Source organism: Equus caballus, chromosome 14, assembly GCF_041296265.1.
Source record: "Equus caballus isolate H_3958 breed thoroughbred chromosome 14, TB-T2T, whole genome shotgun sequence".
NCBI classification, from domain to species: Eukaryota; Metazoa; Chordata; class Mammalia; order Perissodactyla; family Equidae; genus Equus; species Equus caballus.
The window spans coordinates 20,336,235-20,357,994 of NC_091697.1; the positions used below are offsets into that span (position 1 = coordinate 20,336,235).

Genomic DNA, 21,760 nt, shown 5'->3' on the forward strand with positions numbered 1-21,760 from the left:
GAGCAGGCAGAACAGCCGCGGCCACGCCCTAGAAGGAGCTGAGGGGTGGACGCCAATTCACTCACCCACACACTCCCGTCCCTGTTCAACTTCTCCCCGCCGCCTGAGCTAGCCGCTGGGGCTGAGCACTGGGGGCCAAGCGGGGACTCTGACACCCCCTCCTAGAGTTCCCCTGTTACGCCTCCGCTAGAGGCGCTGCTCGCTCCGGAGTCGGGTACCAAGACACAGCCCATCTCGGCAGTGTGAGGTCGACCCTGAGCCGGGGTCTCAGGGCAGCGGGATGCTGACTGCCTGGGGTCAGGGAGTGGGATGGAGGCCAGGGCCCACAGTGCAGACCGAGCCAAGGGCCCCCTCCACCTCTGTCCGCTCCTGCCATTATTTTCTGCCTTCAGTAGAGTGTTCTGCAAACCTGTCCCCACCTCAACTAACCCCACCTCGATGTGTCCCCTCCCACCAAGTTCCTCAGATTTAGAAATTCTGGAGCCGCCGATGGCTGCGCCTCACGCCAAACAATGCCAATCCTCACGGCGGCCCCGCAAGGCGAGTATTACTGTCCCATTTTTCCGGGGACGAAACTAATGTTCAGAGACGACTAATGCCCAGACCTGTTTGATTTCGAAGGCTGCCTTCGTTTCACTCGGCCAGCGGGAGGCGCAAGGCTCCGGGCCCGCGGCTGGCTGGGCTCCTAGACACAGCGGCCGGCAGCCCAGCCCCGCCCAGGCCCTGGCCCACCAAGGGGACCCGGGCGGGCTGTGCCTTCCAGCTCAAAGCGAGACGGGACTTCGTGATTGGGCGGGGAGGGAGGATGGGGTGGGGATAGGGGGCGTGGCCTGACGGGGCGTGGCTTTGGGCCCCGCCCCCTCCCGCGGGCTCAAAGCGGACAGCGGCCGTGGGGGCGGGGTCAGAACACTAGCAGCCGATCCCAACGCGGCTCCTGGGAGGTCGCCGCCGAGCAGCGCCCCGGCGGGGCCGAGCAGGTACGGGCGACAGCGCGGGGCGTCTCGGGCTAGGCCAGGGGAGGGGCAGAGGCCTGCTGGGGACCACAGAGGGCGTTAGGGGTTGTGGCCAGCGCTGCGCTTCCTCCCTCGGGCCCGGGCCGCCGCCCCCGCCTTCCTGCGGCGAAGCAGGCTGCGGTGGGACCGATTGGCGCCTGCGCCGCTTCCTGAGCCCGGGACTCGGCCAATGCATAGGGCTCCGGCGGGGAACCAGAGGGAAACTGAGTCACGTCGGAACGGCAGCAGGCCTTTGTGGGAGGCACCACCCCCATAGGTTCCAGGATCAATCCCCTTCCTGGCCACGCTTTGGGGTCCCAGCCCCGACCGGTCTCCGCAGAGTCTGAGCCCCCAGCGCTCAGGGGTCCCGCCCTTGTTCCCAGCAGCCTCGCCCGGTCCTGAAATGGCTAGGACCCGCTCCGGCAGCCTCCCTCCCCACCCCTCCCCCCTCGCGCCCCGAGCCCCCGTGTTCTGCCTCCGCTGGCTCTCTGCACAGTGTCAGCTTACACGCCTTATATAGTCCGAGCAGGCTCCAGCCGCGGCCTGCCTGCCGGGACCTGGGGGCGGGGGAGAGGAACGCCGGCCCCTGACTCACCCCGCCGCCGTTCCGAGGCTCAAGACTGGCTTCGGGGGGAGACCGTGCCAAATTAGCCCTGCGGCTCACCCTGGATGCAAAGAACCTCAAGACTGAGTTCAGGCTCCCCTTACCGTTCCATTCCCTCCGGCAGGAGGGTTGCCCCTGTCTTTCCAAAGTGAGGTCTGCCAGCCAGCAGCCCAGCCAAACCTGACAAGGTGCGCGCCTGGCCATGCCCCGGGTGTGCTCAGCGTCTCCCCGTGCCTGCCTGGCACTAGTCCAAGGCGGGTGTCCAGAGCTGGGCCTGCCTGCACACTCACTATGCCAGCTACTCACCTTCTGTCTCCTCTCAGGAGTGGACACCATGGATTCCTTCAAGGTGGTGCTGGATGGGCCAGCACCTTGGGGCTTCCGGCTGCAGGGGGGCAAGGACTTCAACGTGCCCCTCTCCATCTCCCGGGTGAGCCTAGGTTGGGGGAGGGGCTCCCCCAGGAGTCTTTGGGTGCTCAGGTTTCCAGTGGGTGATGGGAGGAGTCTGAGCAGGAGTGAGCCAGGGCCAGTAGTCCAGGAGGTGACCAGGTCCAAGATGTGCTGGGCATCTGCCACAAGGACTCCCAACTAGGTGGATACTGGGAAAGGAATCCTGATATTTCCCAAGCACTGCACTGTACCTGATGCCATTCCACGAAACTCCCAGGGCCACCTCTGAGGCTCCAGCCGTATGTCCATTCTGCAGGAGGGGAGCCTGAGATCTCCAGGAAATGTCTAGGCCCTTGAGGGCGCAATGCTTGGAACTAGCCCGCTGGCAGGACACTCTGATTGCAGAATCTCACTTCATCCTCATTGCCACCCAGGGAATAGCAGTTGTCATCCTGTTTTTCCAGATGAGGGAACTCAGGGCTCAGAGAGGTGGAGGGCTTCCTCCAGTAACTCCATGGCAAAGCAGGGATTGGAATTCAGGCACGGGAGTGGCCTGCAGTTTTTGTAGTTACAAGAGTCATGAGGGTCTCTTTCCAGCCTCTCTGAGGACCTCCATCCCCCACTGGTCCCATTCAGAATACAGTGGCCTTTGACCCCAAACAGAGGTGTGGGGCAGGTCTCTAGGGCTCTGACTCCTAAGAGCCTGCCCTGGCGGGGGTGGAGCTAGGGGCTGGCTCCTCCCTGTGGCAGGGGGATTGCCTTATAAGCCCAAGAATGCAGCCCCATGCTGGGATGGCCATCTGGTGGCTGGAGTCTGCAGAGCCGAGAAAGGCTGTCCTGGGCCTGGACCCCTGAACCCCACTTGTGGGCCCCTCAGCTGATGACCACCAGGCCATGGCAGTAGCTGTAGGGTCAGTTGTGGGACATAGACAACAAACTACCTGCCCAGAGAGGATGAGGGCTGGTGTCTCTGACTGTGGCCTAGGGGTCAGTATGGGGCGGGGACTTCCTGTCCCCACATCCGCCTGTGCAGAGAGGCCCACCCGGGCGCCTGGTGGGCAGGCGGCTGTTGGCAGGAAGCCCAGGGCAGGCACAGCCTGGAGGGGGTCAGAAGGTTGTCCAGGCTCTGCCCAGCCTGAGAGGGGCCCCAAGGCGGAGTCTGTCTGTGGGAGTTAGGTTTGGTAACCAGGGCAGGCAGGCGGTCACTCTTCTTCCCAGGGACCTTTCCATGGGGTTCCCCTGGAAATTGTCCTGCCGGCAGGGTAGCTAAGAACAGTGGTGCCCCTGCAACTCACACACCCAACCCTGTACAGTCCTGACACCGTGCCAGCCCAGAAAACCTGTCCTCTATCCCCCTCCCTGGAAAGTGCTGGCCAGTGTGACTGGGGAGCTTCAGGCCTTGGCTGGCCTCTGAGACTGTTTCTTCCTTGGTGAGGATGGGCAATGTAGTAGCCTGGGCGATGGACTTTCACATGTGGCCTGTTGGGGGAACCCTGGGCCTGGGCTCCCTTCTCAGCAGCCCTAGCATGTGGGTGGGGCGGTGAGCTGAGCCCAGCCCTGGAGTTGGACCTAGGCCCTGGTGGGTGGGCTGGTGGGGTGGTCTTTTCTGCGCTGAGCCGGCCCCTTCTCTCTCCCCTGACCCCAGCTTAGAGGGAGGAGGGAGGGGCTGGGACTGGCTGTGGGCCCAGGCCTGGGAGATGAGGTAACGTCTGGGACTTGGGGGTTGGGCTGCTCCGTGGAGCCCTCAGGCTGACTCACCCCCACCCCATGCAGTGTCCAGCCCCTTGGCTCTTCCCCTCCTTGGTACTTAGGGCCTCCCTGCTTCTCTCTCCAGCCACCCCTCTACCCCCCACCTCGTCAGTTCTCTCCTGCTTCTTTCTCCACCTCTCTGACCACTCTCCCATCCCTCATGTGCTTCCTGTCTTCCTCACTCAGGAAAGGAAGTAGTCCCCAACTCCCCACCCCATTTTCAGGGAGCCAGCTGCTCCTGGCCCCCACCAAGACCCTCACATCAAGCTCAGCACACACCTCCCAGGGGCCTGTATGGGAGGGAGTGGCTGGACCAGGTTTCCCTTCTACTGACTCACCGTAACCTTGAGTAAGTCATTTCCCCTCAGGGGCGTCACTTCCCCATACGCGTTACAAGCTGGTCGTTGGATTGAACTGGAGGTAAGATAGGGGATTCAGGCCCCAAACTCAGCCAGGGCTCAGGGGGTCTTTCCAGGTGGGCTGATCTCTGAGTTGGGCCCCAACACTCAGCAGAGGTGGCCTAGTGTAGCGGAACCTTAGGGTCAGGGTCAAACCTGGGCCTGCCTCTTGCTAGGTAGGCATCTTGAGGCAAGCTCCTTAACCTCTCTGTTTCCCCAGGTATAATCTCAGCCCCTACTCCACAGGGTTGTTGGAAGATTCAGTGTCGGTGTGTGGCAATGCTAGGTGCTCAATAACTGTAAGCTGCTATTCTTACTATCTAGCAGGTGGAAAAGGAGCCACCAGCTGTCTGATCCCTCCAACCTCCCAAGCATGAAATAGAGCTGTCAAACCCAGCTCTCCTTTCTTGCCCCAGTGCTGTCAGTCTCTGCGTCTGGGCCCTCTGCCCTCTCTCTGGAACCGCTTGCTTCCCCGCTCCCTGCCTCAGCTCCATCTGTGCATTGGCCCACTGAGGAGCCTTCCAGGGGTCACAGGCAGCCTATATCCTCCAGCCCCCCTCCACCCTCTGAGGTGCAAATCTGCCATCCAGCAGTTCCCCACAGAAGCCTGCTCAATGCCAGGCCCCTTGCTGGATGGCCGAGCAGCCCTGTGGGCTGAGACCCATGAAGAGTGGCACTGCCCCTGCCTAGGTTGCTGCCACTGGGCTAGAGGGCTGGGAGGGTCCAGTGGGGTTTGTCAGGGTCACCTCTACTGGAGGCCTGGGAGATACTCCACCCCAGGCCTTCAAACTGCTATTGGCCAGTCCTAACGTCAAGGCCAAGTCCTGGTCCCTTCACCCGCTAGACAGCACAACCTACTCTCCTTTCACCAAGGCCCACTGCCTCCCAGAAATCATCCTTGATGGTCTCAGGTCATGCTGGAGTACCCACTCCTTCCAGCCTACTGTTGCCCCTCATGGACCATAGGAACCAGGGATTCCCAACTCAGAGCCGGAAGGATTGGAGGAGAGAGTAATAAGGCAATTGGAGGCTTGGAGGTGACACTCATTTATAGCCACTGAAGCCCCAGCTGACACCTTGGTTCTCCTTCAGGCACTGTTCACTGGGATCCTGGAGATGATGGGGCCTATTCCTGGCTCTTAAAGGGTCCTGGCAGATCGTTGCAGATGCCCCCAGGGCAGGGTGCTGGGAGCGTAAGAGGTCCATGAGAGCACCCAGTAGTGTCTGGGAGGAACTTACCGGGTGCACAAGCCAGAGGGCATGTCTGAGGGGTGGAATAGCCTGGGCAGGAGGCCAGCAGGGGTCTGAAAAGGCTGTGGTTGGAGTTGAAAAGCTTGGGGTTTAGCTTGAGGGTGGCTGCTTGTTGATGTCATAGCAGTTTCTGGATTGTGGGGAGCGTCGTGGAGGTGAATAAATAAATAAGCAGGGCAACTGTGAAGCTCAGGTGAGCCCCACCCTTCCCAGATTGTTTTAGTATCCAGCAGCTGCCTAGAAACATGTTGAATGAAGCAGTCCCTGGGTTCTGGAAGTGGGGCAGCTTACAGGGTTGACTACTGTTGGCCTCAGTTTGGTCTGCAGAGTCTTGGGCCTCCCTGACCCTCTGTCTCTCCACAGCTCACTCCTGGAGGCAAAGCTGCGCAGGCTGGCGTGGCGGTGGGTGACTGGGTGCTGAGCATCGACGGTGAGAATGCCGGGGGCCTCACGCACATTGAAGCCCAGAACAAGATCCGTGCCTGCGGGGAGCGCCTCAGCCTGGGTCTCAGCAGGTATGCCGGCGCTGGCCTGCCCAGTGGGTGGGGGCCCTCGGGCCTGGCTCGCCATCACCACTTCCCCTTCTCCTCCAGGGCCCAGCCGGCTCAGAGCAAACCGCAGAAGGTAGACCTCGGGCCTGGGACATCTGGGCGGTGGGCGGGGTGGGATTGGACGCCCGGGCTAACCTGCCCTCCCCAGTGCAGGCTCAGTACCCCTGTCCTTCGCCGCGAGTAGAGGGCGGAGGCCGGAGCTGGGGAGAGTCTGGGGAACTGGGAGTTGGGCCGGGGGCTGCCGCACGGTCCGGGTACCACGCATGTCTGCCTGTCTGTCTGCACGCTACCTCCCGCCGGCCTGTACTGCAAGCAGTGCTCATCTGCCCTCCGGCCTGCGTGGGCTGAGATCATCGCTCCCAGATGGGCCCCTTGAAACTCAAGTTGTCTCCTCCCCTGTAGCCCCTGGCCAGATGTGTGGGGGCGGGGCTGGAGCGCCACTGTCCTCTCGGCGCCAGGGGGGCGCCCCACTCCCGCCCAGGCCCCCGCCCTCCCTGCCCGGCTCTGTGGCTCTGTCTCCGCCCAGGCCCTGGCCCCCGCCGCGGACCCCCCGCGGTACACCTTTGCACCCAGCGCCTCCCTCAACAAGACGGCCCGGCCCTTTGGGGCGCCCCTGCTGGCTGACGGCGCCCCGCAGCAGAATGGGTACGTCGGTCCTGCCCGCCCACCGCCCACACCATGTGTCTGCGGCCTCACGCCCGCTGCTGCTCCGTCTGCGCTGCACCCCAGCCCGGCCGGAACCGTGTGGCAGCAACCCCTGGCGGCTGGGGCGGGGGCTGCAGGCACAGGGACCCTCCAAGGGTGTGGCTCCTGGCCAGGCCCTCCAGGCCCCGCCCTCCCTGGGGCTCTGAACGAGGCAGCACCCCCCGCCGGCGGCCCCGGGGTTGGGGTGTGGGGTCTGGGGTGTGGGGTCGGGCCGACTGAGCCGCAGACACTCAGTGCAGGCTTGCCCCTGGCTACTTTGACCCCTTGCCGTCTTTCTTCTTCCCTTGTCTGTCCCTTTATCTGTCCATCTGTCTATTTCCTTCACAGGTGCAGACCCCTGACAAGTCAGTGAGACCCCTCTGCCTGTCCCTCTCTTCCTTCCTTTTGGCACTCTGGGCGGTGGCCCCTCCCCACCCTGGCTGCCTTCCTCTCACCCTGACTGCCCTCTTCCCCTCTCACTTACCTGCCCCCTGCCCCACACAGGGCCCTGGCCTTGCCCTTCCCACTCTCCCATCACCATAGCCCACGTGTACCAAATCCAGGGAGGGGCTGCCCCCACTGCCCACCCTCAGCATGAGGTTCTGAGCCACACCCTCCCCACAGACAGCCGCTCCGACCGCTGGTCCCAGATGCCAGCAAGCAGCGGCTGATGGAGGACACAGAGGACTGGCGGCCGCGGCCCGGGACAGGCCAGTCCCGTTCCTTCCGCATCCTCGCCCACCTCACGGGCACCGAGTTCAGTAAGTGTCAGCCCAGGGCAGGGCGGACTCTCCTCCTGGTCCCCAGCCTGCCCTGTGACCCTCTGCCAGGGTTCAGGGCTCGGGTGACCCTCTGTCTTCTCTTCATCAATGCCTGCCTCTGCCCTCTCAGTGCAAGACCCGGATGAGGAGCACCTGAAGAAATCAAGGTAAAAGGACGGGCGCCAGTCTGTTTGTGACCCCTGCCTCTCCCAGGCCAGCCCCCACCCTGTGTCTGCTCCTGGGGATCCCCAGCCAGGGTACACCATTCTCCTTCCTTCTTTTCTTCCTTCCTTCCTCCTGTTCTTCCTCCCTTCCGTCTCTCCTTCCTTCCACTCCCTCTTTCTCTCTCTGCCCCTCAGGGAAAAGTATGTCCTGGAGCTGCAGAGCCCACGCTACACCCGCCTCCGGGACTGGCACCACCAGCGCTCTGCCCACGTGCTCAACGTGCAGTCGTAGCCCAGCCCTCACCGGCCGGCTGCCCTCTCTGCCTCTGTCTTTCTGTTCCTCCTGCCCAGGGCACCCCCCCTTGATGCCTCCAGCTTCTGCCTCCTTCACCCACCCCTTTCCTGCCCCTGGACTGAGCCTCCTGCTGGCCTGGCCCTGGCCGCCCACCTGGCACAGGGCCCGGCTCCGTCTGCCACTGCCTTCCCTCTTTGCCCTGTGGTACTGCTGTCTGCCGGGTCTGTGCTGGCTTGGGCATGGAAATAAACATTCTCAGCCTTGCTTTCTCTGCCTCTGTTTTCTATCTTTGTGGGCTTGGTGTGCGTTTTGGGTGTGGGGGTGTTAGGTGGTTCAGACCCAGTTTGGGCCCTGCTAGTCTGGGTCTTAGTGGGAGGGAGTACCCAGCAAAGGGGGCCCTACCATCAGAGCCAGATTTCTGGGATGAGGGGAGCCCCAAGAGCTGCCCGAGAAGCGAGAGCCCTGCTCTACTTCCCAGCCCTGTACAACAGATTAGCTGGCTGGAACCTGGCTAGGAGAAGCTGCCCTACCCATTCCTACCCCAGTGGACCTGGAATCCAGCCCCGTAGCTCTCATACACCCAGGCATCTCCCATGGGGCCAGCAGGACCAAGATTGGGGGGTGGGGCCATGCCAGGAACCTCAGCTGTGCAGGGCCTTGAATGCCAGATCTTGCAGCCAGGTGCCCAGGACAGAAGCCCCAACCCCAGCCTCAGCTACACCCCAGGAACCCTGGCCTGGTGAGAGAGAGTGGGCTTGGGCCTGGGGAAGGGTGGGTAGCCTCCAGGGGTGTGGGGGTGGCGGGCCCCTCCAGGTTGCCTTGGGCTCTAACCCTTGTCCTTTGGGGTTCCTGAGCATCCCCCTGGAGCCACTTTCCTTGGCCCTGGCAGGCCCTACCACCCCCAGCCCCACCAGCCGCCCACCCTGGGCTGTGGACCCTGCATTTGCCGAGCGCTATGCCCCGGACAAGACGAGCACGGTGCTGACCCGGCACAGCCAGCCAGCCACCCCCACGCCTCTGCAGAACCGCACCTCCATCGTGCAGGCAGCTGCTGGAGGGGGCACAGGAGGGGGCAGTGGCAACAATGGCAAGACTCCTGTGTGCCACCAGTGCCACAAGGTCATCCGGTGGGTGGCCCTGTTCCATTCCTACCCTGGCCTTTCCTGTCCCGGAGCCCAACCCTGGCATCTTTCCGACCTCTGCTCCCCTGTCTGTCTCCCCACTCATCTCAGCTGCCACAACAGGAAGATAAACATTCAGTTCCCAGTTGGAGTTGGGGTAGAGACCTGGCCTGGGTCCTCAGACTCTGAATCCTGCATTACGTACCGCCCCCTGCCCAACATCAGCTGCTATCAGCATTTGTCCTGGTCAGATGGAGGAAGTGCCAGTGGCATGTGCATGCTGCACCTCTGGACTCACTGCCCCCTGGGCAGGGAAGGGACTGCCCCCAGCCCCACCGCCTCTCTCCCTCCTGCTTGCTGTCTCTCTCTCTGCTGAGCCTCTGCTCTCAGAGCAGACAGTAGCCAGAGGCCCCTCCCTCTCTACACTGCTCTCTGGGGCCCAGCAGGGTCACACCGCTCCAGAGTCAGCGTGCCAGATTCAGAGCCTTCCTAGCTCTCAGCCCCAGCCCTGCCCTGCCCTCGACTCCTGTCAGCTCTTAGGCTCTGCAAAGCAGCCCTCCTTCAGAAACCCCTGTTTATCTGGGACCTGTGGCCCCCGCCCTAGGCCAGAAGCACAAGATGGGCACCAGGGGCAGCTCAGGTGCCCACTGGTCTCCAGGACTCCTGGGCACCCTGGCCTCCTGCCCCTCAGGGCACCGGTTCCTCTGGTTTGGCTCATTGGACCCAAGTCAGCAGGGCAGCCGCCCCCCCCCCCCGCCCCGTGTAGCTGTTCTCCCTGTTTCAGCACCGCCCCCTCCCTCTTCTCCTGTCATCAAAGCAGTGCCGCAGCGTCACTCTTGCTGTGTGACCTTGGGCAAGTCACCTCCCAAGCCTGTTTTCTCCCGTATCTGGAAAGTGGGGAGAATGAACTTCCCTTTTGAGGCTTCAGAATAGGTGTTCAGTAAAGCCACCTGGGCTCTGGCCGGGAGCCCCCACCTCAGTTGCAGACACGCCCTCTCACTGCCCTCGCCTCCCGCTCAGGGGCCGCTACCTGGTGGCGCTGGGCCACGCATACCACCCCGAGGAGTTTGTGTGCAGCCAGTGTGGGAAGGTCCTGGAAGAGGGCGGCTTCTTTGAGGAAAAGGGTGCCATCTTCTGCCCACCCTGCTACGACGTGCGCTATGCGCCCAGCTGTGCCAAGTGCAAGAAGAAGATCACAGGCGTGAGTGGGCCGGGGGTGGGGGGCGACCCTGTCAGCAGTGGGGAGTGCTGTTGAGCAACTACCAGGCCTGGGGGCTCCCCTGCGTGACCCCTTTGGGTCCTTAGCGGCCTCATAAATGGGCTGCTGTATTGACCTTGCTTTATGTTAGCCTGGATCCTCTTAACAAATGACCGAAATCCTGCTCAAAAGGGCTCAAGCCAAAGAGAAATATATTGGCTCAAATAACTGGCAAACCCAAGGGGCACTAACTTCAGGCCCAGCTGAATGCCGGTTCCAGGGTGGTCGGGACTCCTTTTCTGCCACTTTGCCTGAGTTTTCATCTGTATTGGCTTCATTCCCAGCATGCTTTTCCCTAGAAGGTGGCAATGATGGTGCCATAGCAGCTCCAGGGTTCATCTCCCCCACTTAGCTCTACAAAGTGAACGAGAGCACCTCTGGGCCAGTCCATGCATCATCGAGAGTCCCTGTGCTGATGCTCATTGGCCTGGCTTGTGTCACATGCCAATCTCTGAACCAAGCCCTTTGATTCGTATTGGCCAGGCCTGGGTGACACCCATCCCTGGAGCAAGGGTCGGGTTGCCCCCCGCATGAACCACAGACTGAGAGTGAGGGAGGATTGGTTCCCTGAAATAAAACCAGGATGACCTTACCTGAAGAAGAGAAGTGCTGGTCAGGCCAAAACAAGAGATAGCTGCTATGCCAGTGGGATCGCATTCAGCTGTAATAACAGAAAATCCCATTACAGAGCTGTAAATCAGAAGGGGTTATTGACTTCACTCCTGAGAATTCCAGGGCTGGAACAGCAGCTCAACGATGCCTTTAGGTTTTTCCTGCTTTGGGGCTCTGAAATCCTTAGCATGTGGACCTTTGTCCCCAAGCTTATCTATTGTGGTCACCAGATGGCTGCTCAAGCCCCAGCCTTTATATTCTTGTTGTAGGCAGAAAGGAGAGAGAAGGGGCAAATGGCATTCCTTTGACAAGGTTTTGACTTTGACTCTGGAAGAAAAAGTAGAAACTTGTATCTTTATCTCAGTGGTGGAATTGTTCTCCTATGAACACTTGGGCCGCAGGGCAAGCTGGCAAACCCTGTATTTTAACTTACATCCCATAAGAGATTAAGGCAAGAGAGAAGGGTGCTGTGACAGGCTGTTGAAAGGCCAGTCCACAGTGTTTTCTGCCCCTAACACATGAGCAAACTGAAACTCTAACAGATAACTCAGTGTGCTCGAAGGGCACAGGACTACTGAGTGGCAAAACCAGAAATTCAGACTCAAAAACTTGTGATTCAAAATCCTCTTCTTCCTGCTGAAGCTAAACCTTCAGCATAGCCCGGCCAGGTTTCCTGCAGACCAACCTAGGTGCCAGCCAGAGCCAGGCTTTCGACTTGGGTAGGTGCATGTCATGAGCGAACAGTGACTGGCTGTCTGCCTTCCTCCATTTGTCTCTTTTTTAGCTGTGGGTAGTGTTCCAAGCAGTGTGCCCCATGCTGGGGACACTTCGTGAAGAAACAGACGTGGGTCCTGCCCCCAGGAGCTCACCCTGGGGAGGGGGTCGCAGAGGGTGTCAGGGGCTAAGGGCAGAGCAAGAGAAAAGGGGGGTGGGACAGGCAGGGCGACAAGCTGAGGGGGTTCCCGTTGCACACGTATGGAAACATGCCCAGAGAGGGGCAGAAACTGCCCAAGGCTGTAGCACTTAAGAGGCTGCAGCACCTAAGGGCCAGCGCGAGCGGCTCCAGGCACTGTTGCCTCCCAGCTTGGGCTCTTCCTGCCACTTCTGCTTCTCCTTATTTCTGGATCCACAGTTGGAGCTACCAGATGTGGCCAGAGAGCTCTGGTCATGTTCATATTAGTGAGGATTAACTTGACCTCGAATGATAGAAAACTCAAAATAATGGCGGCATATTTCTCATCCAGGAAAGTCCAGAGGGGGGCATCCAGGACTGGTAGGCAGATCCAGGCTCCTGTATCTTCTTGCTCAGCCATTCTCACTATGGGCCCCCTTTCATTCATCATCCAAGATAGCTCTTGACTCAGCCGAAATTTCCACATTGCAGCCAGCAGGAGTCAGAAGGGGAAGGATGGATGGAGGGCCTGTGGCACCCATCTTTAGAAGATGCTGCCTCCCGACCCTTCTGCTTCCATTCATTGGCCAGAACTCAGTCACATGACCACACTGAACTGCAAGGGAGGCTGGTGAATATAGTCCATTTGGGGCAGCCATGTACCCAGCAAAAAATGGGGATTCTATCAGTAGACAGGAAGAGGAGAATGGATATTAACACAGTCTTTGTTGTTATAATGACAGTTCTCCTTGTGGGGTACTTGCTGTGTGTAGACATCCAGCTTCACAATCGTACTACGAAGTCAGTTTGATTATTTCTATCTTACAGATGAGGGAATTTTGCCCAAGATCATAGTCATTTCCCTACCAGCCTAGGCAACACCCCTTGGACTGTTCTGGCAGAATGGGCTGGATCCCAGAACCCTTCTTGAGCTGGGCATCTGGATTTGCTTCCCATATATCAAGGCCTGTTGTTCGCTGACTGCTCTGCCTGCATCCCACTGCACTCTGGGCCAGCCCCGCCCCAGTCCCGGGTGGGCAGGGCTGTCACTCAGGCCACAGTTGGAGAGCTGAGGCTCCCAGGGCCTGGCTGGCTCCTGGGTGCTGGAGTGAGCCTTGGGTGGCAAACCTTGCTCCTGCCCCGACCCAGGCCAGTGGCTCCACAGAGCAGCCCAGGGGCCCTCAGCTCCCCATCTTGCAGGGAGTCCAGGGCCTGACAGAACCTAGGGAGCCCCCACCTCCCCCTCCAAGGGGCAGGAAGTTGACCTCCCCAACCTGCCATGGGCTTCATGCCCTGCCTCTTCCCAGCGCTCGGGACTGTGCCTGTCTTCGAAGCTCAGCATGGAGCAGGGAGAGAGAGACAGAGCACACTATCAGATTGTTTCAGTCAAGTTGGAGGGAAGATCTGAGAGCTAGGGGGACACATTAGAGTGGACCTGCCCTGGTCTGGGGACTATCTGGGACCCTATGCTGTGAAGGCTCACCACTCACCAGCAGCACCCTCACTCCAGTGCTCCATTTTGCCAATGTGCTGTTTCCCTCACTGCAGGGCCTTTGCACAGGCTATCCTGTCTGCCAGGAACACTCTTTAGCACCCTCTTTACCTTGTTCCTTCTCATCTGGGACCCAAATATCACTTCTTCAGGAACACCTTCCCTGATACTCATTCTCCCCACCAGACCAGACCGCCCCCCGCACACAATTTGCACTACCCCCTAGTCCTTTTGTCCCATCCCTTCCCCAGATGTGAACTCCATGGGCTGGGACCAGGGCTGTTTTGCTCACGCTTTATACTGGGCCCCACATATAGGAAGTGGTCAGTAAATGCTGGAAGGAGTGGATGAAGCGGTCTCTAAGCTGAACTTAAAACATGAGTAGGAATTCACTTGGAGAAGGATCTGGGGAGGGTGCTGCAAGCAGAGGGAATAGCTTCTGTCCCAAGGCGACACCCAGGATGGGTGTGAGATGAGACAGAAGAGGTGGACAGCGGGGAGCTGGGAGCTGATGAGGTCAAATGTGCCTCAGCCAGCGTCCTCTGGGGCAGTGGGGAGACAGCTAGAGAAGGGGAACCGAGGCTGCTGGGACCTGGTCAGGGCAGTGGGGATGGAGAGGCAGACAGATTTAGGAAACTTTAGGGGATAAAATAGTGACAGCTGACAGGTTCTTCTGAATACCAGCAGAAACCTGACTGCCTGCCCACACACCGCCTGGGCCCCACTCTGGGCTCCTCAAGCTTCTGCGCCCATTCCCCTGTCCTGCCAGCTCACGGCCACATTGCTTCCCCTGGATCCTTTGCTCCTTGAAAAGAGGCAACACCGGGCAGTGGGAAGAGCCAGCTTTGGAGGCAGCCAGGCTTGGGCACGAAATCCATTTCTGCCATCTATTGGCTGTGTGATCTGGGGCAAGTTGCTCTCTCTGGGCCTCACTAAAGTCGGGGTGGCAGTAACTTCCTGGTCAGGGTGGTTGTGAGGTGTACGTCAGATGTGACATCGATGTTGTAGAAGGCACAGGTGGGCGTCTGAGAGCTACATGCTGCTCACACATGTCTTGCTTGGTCCACAGTTTCGTTTTTAAATTAGCTAATATTTAAAAATCAGGAGATTTCACTTTACCATGGAGATTTCCACCTGAGTGTTCCAGGCATTCCTAAATGAACTGGTCAGCACCACCCCTACAGGCAGAACAGGTGCTTCGCCGTGACACGGTACCCACCCTGCCGTATGGTGTAGCCACCTGGCCCTGGCAGGCACTGGGTCTGGGACCCCTGGCTTCAAATGCGGGGCCATCCTCACAGCAACCCTGGAAGGCTGGGGTTAGGTTCCTGTTTCACAGGAGAAGGAACCAAGTGTCAGGAGAAGGTAAAGCTGTTGGCAACCTCACCCAGCTAAGAAACAAGGTCTGGCTGAACCCCCAGATCTGACCCCCTTGAGGCCCTATACTTCCTGCTCCAGATCTAAATGCTGCTGGCCCTGCTTGGCCTGAGGGTTCTGGGGATTGACAGCCCAACACCAGGGAGAGCTGAGCTCTGCCCAGAGTAATTCAAAAACCACTCATTGATAGGCACACATGGGGCCAGGCCCTGTTGGGACTTAGCAGTTAATGGAACAGTTGATGGTTCCTGCTCTCCTGGAGCTTACCTTTGAGCAGGAAGAAGGGGGAAGAGGCAGATGATAAGCAGTGGACACAATAGGTAAATTACCTGGTAGCATGTTAGTAAGAGAAGAGTTATGGAGAAAAGGAAAACACGGAGATAAAGGTATTGGGAGCATGGTGTCGGGAAGGCAGGTTGGAGTATGAACTGGTGTCATCACAGTGGACCTCATGGAAAAGGTGACATTTGAGCAGAAACCTGAAGGTGGTGAGGGCTGAGCCTTGCAGAAATGGGCAGAGCAGTTCAGGCAGGGGGGTGGCTGATGTGGCGCTCCAAGACTGCTGTGCCTGGCGCATCAGCCGTGGGTGAGAGGCCATCTGGGGAGAGCAAAGGGACAAAGGCCAGACCGCTGCCCCTGGGCCCTTCATAGGGCTGTGGCTTTTGCTCAGAGAAATGTGGAGCAAGCAGGAATTCGAGCAGAGGGGGATGTGGACTGGCTCAGGTTGACATCTGTCTGTAGGGCCAGAAGGAGGAGCTTGGAGGCCAGTTTTGTGCAGTCACCCGGGCCAGAGCTGCCCGAGGGTCACATCCTGCATCAGGGAGGCTGAGAAAAGTGGTTGGAATCTGGCTGCATCTTGGAAGTAGACCCAACAGGATTTCCTGGAGGATCTGATGTGGGGCCTGAGAGAAAGGGGGGAACTTGGCCTGTGTAGATGGAAGGATGGAGTTGCCATCAACTGAGGTGGAGATGGCTGTGGGAGGAGCAGGTTTGGGGGCCAGAGATTGGGAGCTTGGCTATGGATGTAGCAAGTCTGAGAGGCATGGATTTCCATGGGGAGACTGCAGGGGTGGAGATAGAGAGAGGGAGGGTGGGGGTAAAGATGTAACCTTTACTCTGGGAAGGAAGAGAGCCCAAGGCCAGCCTTCTTGTGTCCTGGGCTCTGGAGTGGAGGGGGCTGAGCCCCCTGGTGACTGTCGCCTCCTCCCAGGAGATCATGCATGCCCTGAAGATGACCTGGCACGTGCATTGCTTCACCTGCGCAGCCTGCAAGACGCCCATTCGTAACCGGGCCTTCTACATGGAGGAAGGGGCACCCTACTGCGAGCGAGGTACCTGGTGGGCCAGGCGAGGCAGCGAGGCCCAGGGAGGGGGGCGGGGTGTGGGGCAGGCGAGAACGGCACCCCCTTCCTCTTTGTGTTGGCCTCCAGACTATGAAAAGATGTTTGGCACAAAATGCCGTGGCTGTGACTTCAAGATTGACGCCGGGGACCGCTTCCTGGAGGCACTGGGCTTCAGCTGGCACGACACGTGCTTCGTGTGTGCAGTGAGTGTGCCGCCCCAGACTCGGGTCCCAGCCCCAGTGCCCTGTGTTCTTCACCAGCCTCCCTCCCACCCCCGCCTCTGGGATTCATGAGAGGTTGGGAAGGGACCTCCCCTGCCACCATCTGTCACCCCATGTGACTGGACCTTGGCTGTCCCCAGATATGTCAGATCAACCTGGAAGGAAAGACTTTCTACTCCAAGAAGGACAAGCCCCTTTGCAAGAGCCATGCCTTCTCCCACGTGTGAGCCCTGTCCATCCACTGCTGCCTTGCCCAGCCCAGCCAGAGAAGTCACTGGTTCTGGAGTCATCACCCCAAGATTTCTGAGGAGGGCAGACAAAGGTTGCCCCAACCCTGACTCCTGGCCCGAGCCTGGGGTTCCCTGGGCCCTGCCCCACCCCCTTCATCTACCCCGCACTTCCTCCACCACCCTCACACACCGGTGCTGGCCACACCAGCCCCTGTTCACGCCCAGTGCCACAATAAACCTGTATCCAGCTGTCCCGCGTGTGCTTCCCGCTACACATTAGGGAAGGTGGGACTTGAGGCACATAGCAGAGTGGAGACTGAGATGGTTTTCCCAGGGCTGACCATCCTGGTGGTCCTTGTGATGGGGACATGGAGGGCTCCTGGTCATCAGGAGGAGGTAAAGGGGATGCCATGTGCTAGGCCCAGGCACTGCAAGTGAGGAGGTCACAGAAGGTGGAGTGGGAGTGGCCTGGCTTGGAGGTCAGAGGAAGTGGGTGTGCACCTGATGAGCTTGGACATGGAAAGCAGTGATGGCCAGAGTGAAGGCCCAGATGTGCCGGCTGCCATCTGTCCGCTGCAGCAGCAGAAGGGGCAGCTGGAAAGGGCAGCCCCCGGGTCCTGGGAGGCCACAAGTGCCAGGCCAAGGAGCTGGGACTACCTCCTGAGGGCAAGGTGGGGGTGGGGGGTCAGGGCACAGAAGAGTTTAAAATAGTGAAGCAACCAGTTCAGATCTGTGTTGTGGAAAGACCTCTGAGAGCCAAGAGCCACGAGCAGGGTGGACAGAAGGACGGAGAGTAGGAAGAGGGGCAGCAGCCAGGGGAAGGGAGGAGCAGGAGCTGACATGGCAGAGATGGGACCCAGTGACAGGTCCCAGGGAGCCTAGAGTGAGGGCCTGGGGGATGAGAGGTGGGGAGAGGAAGGAAGGAAACTTTGCCAGGGGTCTAGAATGGACCAGCTGTTCCTTACATCATCTCACATGATTTCCCTGCAGCCCCGTGAGGTGTCTGCAGTTAGACTCATTCATGGATGAAAGGTTAGGAGACCTGACCAAGGTCGCTGAGCCATGAGCCAGGCTAGAAGCCAGGCTGAAGCTGGGTGCACTGTCCCGGGCCTGGCTGGCACTGAGCACTGTTCACCAGTGAGTGTCCCTCTGGGAAGCTCACTTCTGCCTGGGACCTCAACGTCTGCAGCCTCTGGTGGTGGCCTCATCTTTCCCCAGGGCCCCTTGCTTCCCACTGCTGCCCTCCACCACCCTAGTGGGGACTGTCATCCCTCCTATCCCAAGCCTGGACTGGAGAGGGACCGAGGAGAGGGCCCAGACTAGGCCTGGACGACTCAGTGTGCCCATTGTCACCTGTCCTTTGGGGCTCCCTGGCATGAGGACTCTCAACACATCTAAAGTTGTTGGCATTCTCAGCAGGTCCTGGGGCCCACTCCCTTTAAGAGAAGAGAAGGGTCTGTTGTGTTCTCTTGAGGAGCCCTGGAGCATGAGTACAGGACTTCCTGTGTTATTTTCATGATGTCTTGCCAGAGCCTAGAACAGTCCCTGGCCCACAGTGGATGCCTAATGAATATTTGTTGTTGACTGAATGAGGTGCCTGTGGGACATTTAGGAGACCAACTCAGAGCAGCTGAAGATTCAAGTCTGGATTCACCTTGGATTCAATTCAAGAATGAGTTTGGGACAGGTCCGGCACAGTCATCATGGATGCTTGTCACTGATGCTGAGAGAGGTGGGGAGCAGGGCACAGGCAGGCCACTCAGGAGTAAAGCAGGAGGGATGTGGTTATCTTTCAACCTAGACATCCCTAGCATGGTAAACACAGTATCTTTCACTTCCACAAAGAAGTGTGCTCTCTCCCACTTCTCTTGAACCGGGAAGCCCTCTCAGTCCATCCTTGGTTTCCATGGATACAAGTGAGCAAGAGCACAGGGCTGGATGGTGAGTGCTGTTGGGAGCGATCTGGGGGCAGCCGCCCACCCTTGGCCTCAAACAAGGGCCACCGTGTGGGAATGCCGGCTGTGGCCAGATCTACCAGTTTACTGACAGTGTCCAGAGATTCAGACTTTTATGTGAAATCTGGTTTTTGAATGTTGGCAACTAAGTTAGATTTTTTTAAATCCTATTAAGAAAAACAATAAACGTGGGCCAAATCCAGTGTGAGGACAACTGGGCCCCAAGCATAGAGAAGAGATGAGAAACCGGGAAGCAGCCCTGGGCAGAGAAAGCGGGAGGAGCCCCGAGAGGCAGAGGACGACCTCGGGAGAGCTCGGAGAGGAGAGCTCCGGGGACAGGGAGGCCGGCCGGGGCAGGAGTGTTTCCAGAAGTTGCCAACAGTGTCAACCAGGCAGATAAGGCTGAGGAGTCCCCATGGCATTTCGCAACAAGGTGACATTTGCCAGATCAGTTTAGCAGGGAGCTGTGGCGGCTGCCAGGGTTAGAGGAATAAGAGGGCGGGTGGTGAGGATGTGGAATGAGAGAGTGTAGATAAGAGTGTAGACAGCTCCTTTAAGAGGCTTGGCTATGGTGGGCAAGAGGAAGACTGACAACTAGCAGCCAAGGTTAGCTGAGCAGCCAAGATGGATGGAGAGAGGAAGCGGGGAGGCATGCGCCAAGGGAAGAAGAACGAGAAGTTGTAGGGGGATATAAGGGTTAAGAGCAGAGAGCTGGGGACTGAATCTCAGAAAAGAGGAGCTAGCCTAGATGGAAGTAAAAACAAGCACGGGGTGTCTGCTCTGAACAGCCCCTCTCTGCCAGGAGCCACACAGCAATCGCTTTTATGTGATTTAATCATCCAAACACGCTTAAGAGAGGTCATTAAAGGCACGCTTCAGATGAGGGAACTGAGGCTCAGAGAGGGAAAGTGACCTGTCCAGAGCCAACCAGCCAGAATGGCCCAGGTCTGCTGCTCTGAGAATCAAAGGCTGAGGTGCTCCCCATTGCACCCCCCAGCTGCCCCCCACCACAGAGCTGCAGGGATCACAGTGTTCCAAAGCTGGGGCGCTAGGCTGTGTGGGTGGAGGCCGTGGGGACTGGGAAACGTCCTTGTGCCAGGCAGGGGAGGCCATTAGCGCCCTTGGAGAGTGCAATCTCCCCAACCGAGGGGGCAGAGCCCATGGCGGGGGGGGGGGGGGGGGGGGGGGGGGGGGGGGGGGCGAGTGGGCAAGTGGAGAGGCAGGAGGCAAGGGAGGGGTTTTTCCAGCTCAGAGCGGCTGGAGCTCATTTGAAGTCAGCAGGGAGAAGGGCGGTGGAGGGCGAGGTACTGTTGGGCTGGAGTACAGAGAGAAGCAGGAACTGACGATTCCGCTGCTGCTTCCTCAGTGCTGGGCCCCACGTGGCCTTGGAACACGCACAAGGTGCAGACAATCCTGTGGACCCCTCCAAGCAGCGCTGCTACAGGAAGGGAGCTGAGGCTGTAGGCTAAAGGGCCCAGCCCCAGGGCACACCGGGAGCAGCAGCCAGGGTTCCGGAGGCCAGGATGGGACAAGAAGCCTGCTGGGAGCCTGGGGAGAACTCAGGAGGCCAGGGCCAGCCCTGGGAGATTGTGCAGTGGGGTCACTACAGGGTGGCCAGGGAGGGCCCCAGGACCAGATGGAGTCCTCCCACTCAGGGCCTGGGGGCACTAGCAGGTCAACTCAGCTTTCATCCGTGTCCCTGCCCACTGACAAAAATGACCACTACGGAGGAACTAGGCAGATTAGGAAGGACTCTTTCAGCTGCAATTCAAACTAGTTTGAGCAGAAATAGGGATAATTTGTCTCATTTAACTGAGAAGGTTAATGGCTTCAGACATGGTGGGATCTGGTACCCATGGATGTTATCAGGAGTCTCTCTGAGTGCTCTCTCTCCCGCTCTCTCCCTCTCTCAACTCTGCTTTCCTCAGTGCTGGCTTTATCCTCAGATGACTCCCCCCATTATCGGCAAAGACGCCCCTCAGCCAGCTCCAGGCCCACATACTGCCAACTCAGCAGCCCCACTGGAGTCTTCCTTAACAGTTCTAGTCAAAGTCCCAGGGCTGACACCCATCGGACTGACATGGGTCCATCCTGGAGCGGTCACTTGTCCGACCCAGCGGCCTGGATCACGTGCTCCCCTCTGGAGCCTGTGGTGGAAAATCAGCCAGAATACAGAGGCAGGGTGCCTGACCTCAGACGTCTACTGCCCTGGGCCCGCTTCCGCCCGTCCAAGCCCAGCACCCCTGCCCCTTGACTCTTCTAGACCCCACAGCTCTAGCTCAGGGACTACTTCTGACCGAATTCCATGCCAGGTCAGCCCCTGGATGTGGAAATGGGGCTGCTAGAAGGGAAAGCAGGGAGGGTGTGTGGTGTGCTGAAGTGACCTGGGTCCCCATTCAGACTTTGCCACTCACCAGCTATGTGCCTCAGGGCAAATCACTGCCCCTCTCTGAGCCTTGGTTTTCCCATCTGTAAAATAGCAATAACAGCCGACACATCAACAGCACCTACTATGTGCAGTTAACACTTTAAGCACTTTCTAGATACTTTTTTAAAATCCTCAGACAGACCGCATGAGGTAGGTACCTTCGTTATCATCCCCATTGTATACCTGGAGATGAGTGAGACAAGAAAGGTCAGGCAAGTCTCAGGTCACTCGGTTAGCCATGGTTAGCCACGTTCGGCCCGTCAGGAGCAAAGCTGATGTGGTGAAAGCGGCAGGCCATGCCAGGGGTCGAGGTCTGGGAAGCGCAGTGAGCTGTAGCGACGAGAGGGCACTTGTGAAGGTGTGCTTGGCAGGAACCTGCAGAGGCAAGATGAGGGCAGAGAAGGCTCCACCAGCTGCTGCTGAAAAAGTCCTGAGGCCAAGTCAGCTTTGAAACCTCCCCGAGAGGTGTGGGGGAGCACAGAACGGGAAGGCGGGCCTGGGAGGGAGGAGGGCGGGGCTGCAGGGAGGAAGGGTGGGTGCTCTCACTTTTTAAGTCTCCATCCAGCTACATTTTATCCTTATAACATGTTATCAAACAGGCAACTCGGAGAGGGAAAGAGTTTCAGCCAGGGTCACACAGCAAGTCACCGGCTTCTGCGTCTGAATTATCCTTTTTTCTTCTCCTTTCCACTCTAGGACCAAAAGCCATTGGACCAGCCTCCCAGTGTGGGGGGAGTTCATGTTCTGGGGGTGGGAGAGACCTAACAGGTTAACACTAGAAGGGTATCAGTGCTGGGAGCGGTAGACATGACGGCCTAGTGGGAGAGCCTCCAAGGAGACCCCCAGCGCCCTCCGCCTATGCTGAGTGTGTGGGTTTCAGGGGCAGTGGATGGCTAAAGGGAGGCAGGTTCTCAGGGAACAGAGTCGTCAGTGGTCACGCCCATTCCCACCCGGCTGAAGAAACTGAGGACTATGACAGGGCCCCTGAATTA

At 58.9% G+C, this 21,760-nt stretch overlaps 1 protein-coding gene and 1 long non-coding RNA gene across 5 annotated transcripts; one reads left to right on the top strand and one right to left on the bottom strand.

The window, feature by feature from the left end:
- The first annotated feature begins 794 nt into the window (after positions 1–794).
- PDLIM7 (PDZ and LIM domain 7) lies at positions 795–16,634 on the top strand. Of its 4 annotated transcripts, none has more exons than XR_011424974.1 (13): positions 795–977; positions 1,920–2,026; positions 5,748–5,899; positions 5,978–6,008; positions 6,462–6,580; positions 7,244–7,380; positions 7,511–7,547; positions 7,740–8,578; positions 8,729–8,966; positions 9,981–10,161; positions 15,802–15,922; positions 16,022–16,137; positions 16,296–16,634. XR_011424974.1 is itself a non-coding variant. In XM_014730467.3 (13 exons), exons 2-13 carry the CDS (start codon positions 1,931–1,933, stop codon positions 16,380–16,382), a joined length of 1,377 nt encoding a protein of 458 aa, XP_014585953.2. In that variant the 5' UTR covers positions 795–977; positions 1,920–1,930; the 3' UTR covers positions 16,383–16,634. The 4 variants fall into 4 exon arrangements, 3 of the variants coding, with proteins under 3 accessions (XP_014585953.2, XP_070088989.1, XP_023472883.1); XM_014730467.3 differs by having other exon boundaries at positions 8,517–8,578; XM_070232888.1 differs by having other exon boundaries at positions 843–977; positions 6,338–6,580; positions 8,517–8,578.
- Positions 16,635–19,156: 2,522 nt separating this feature from the next.
- On the bottom strand, positions 19,157–21,143 carry LOC111767717 (uncharacterized). Its single transcript, XR_002799497.2, has 3 exons — positions 20,952–21,143; positions 20,755–20,809; positions 19,157–20,487 (listed from the first exon to the last, which is right to left on the bottom strand). It is a non-coding gene; the product is annotated as an uncharacterized lncRNA (long non-coding RNA).
- Between the last annotated feature and the right edge of the window lie 617 nt (positions 21,144–21,760).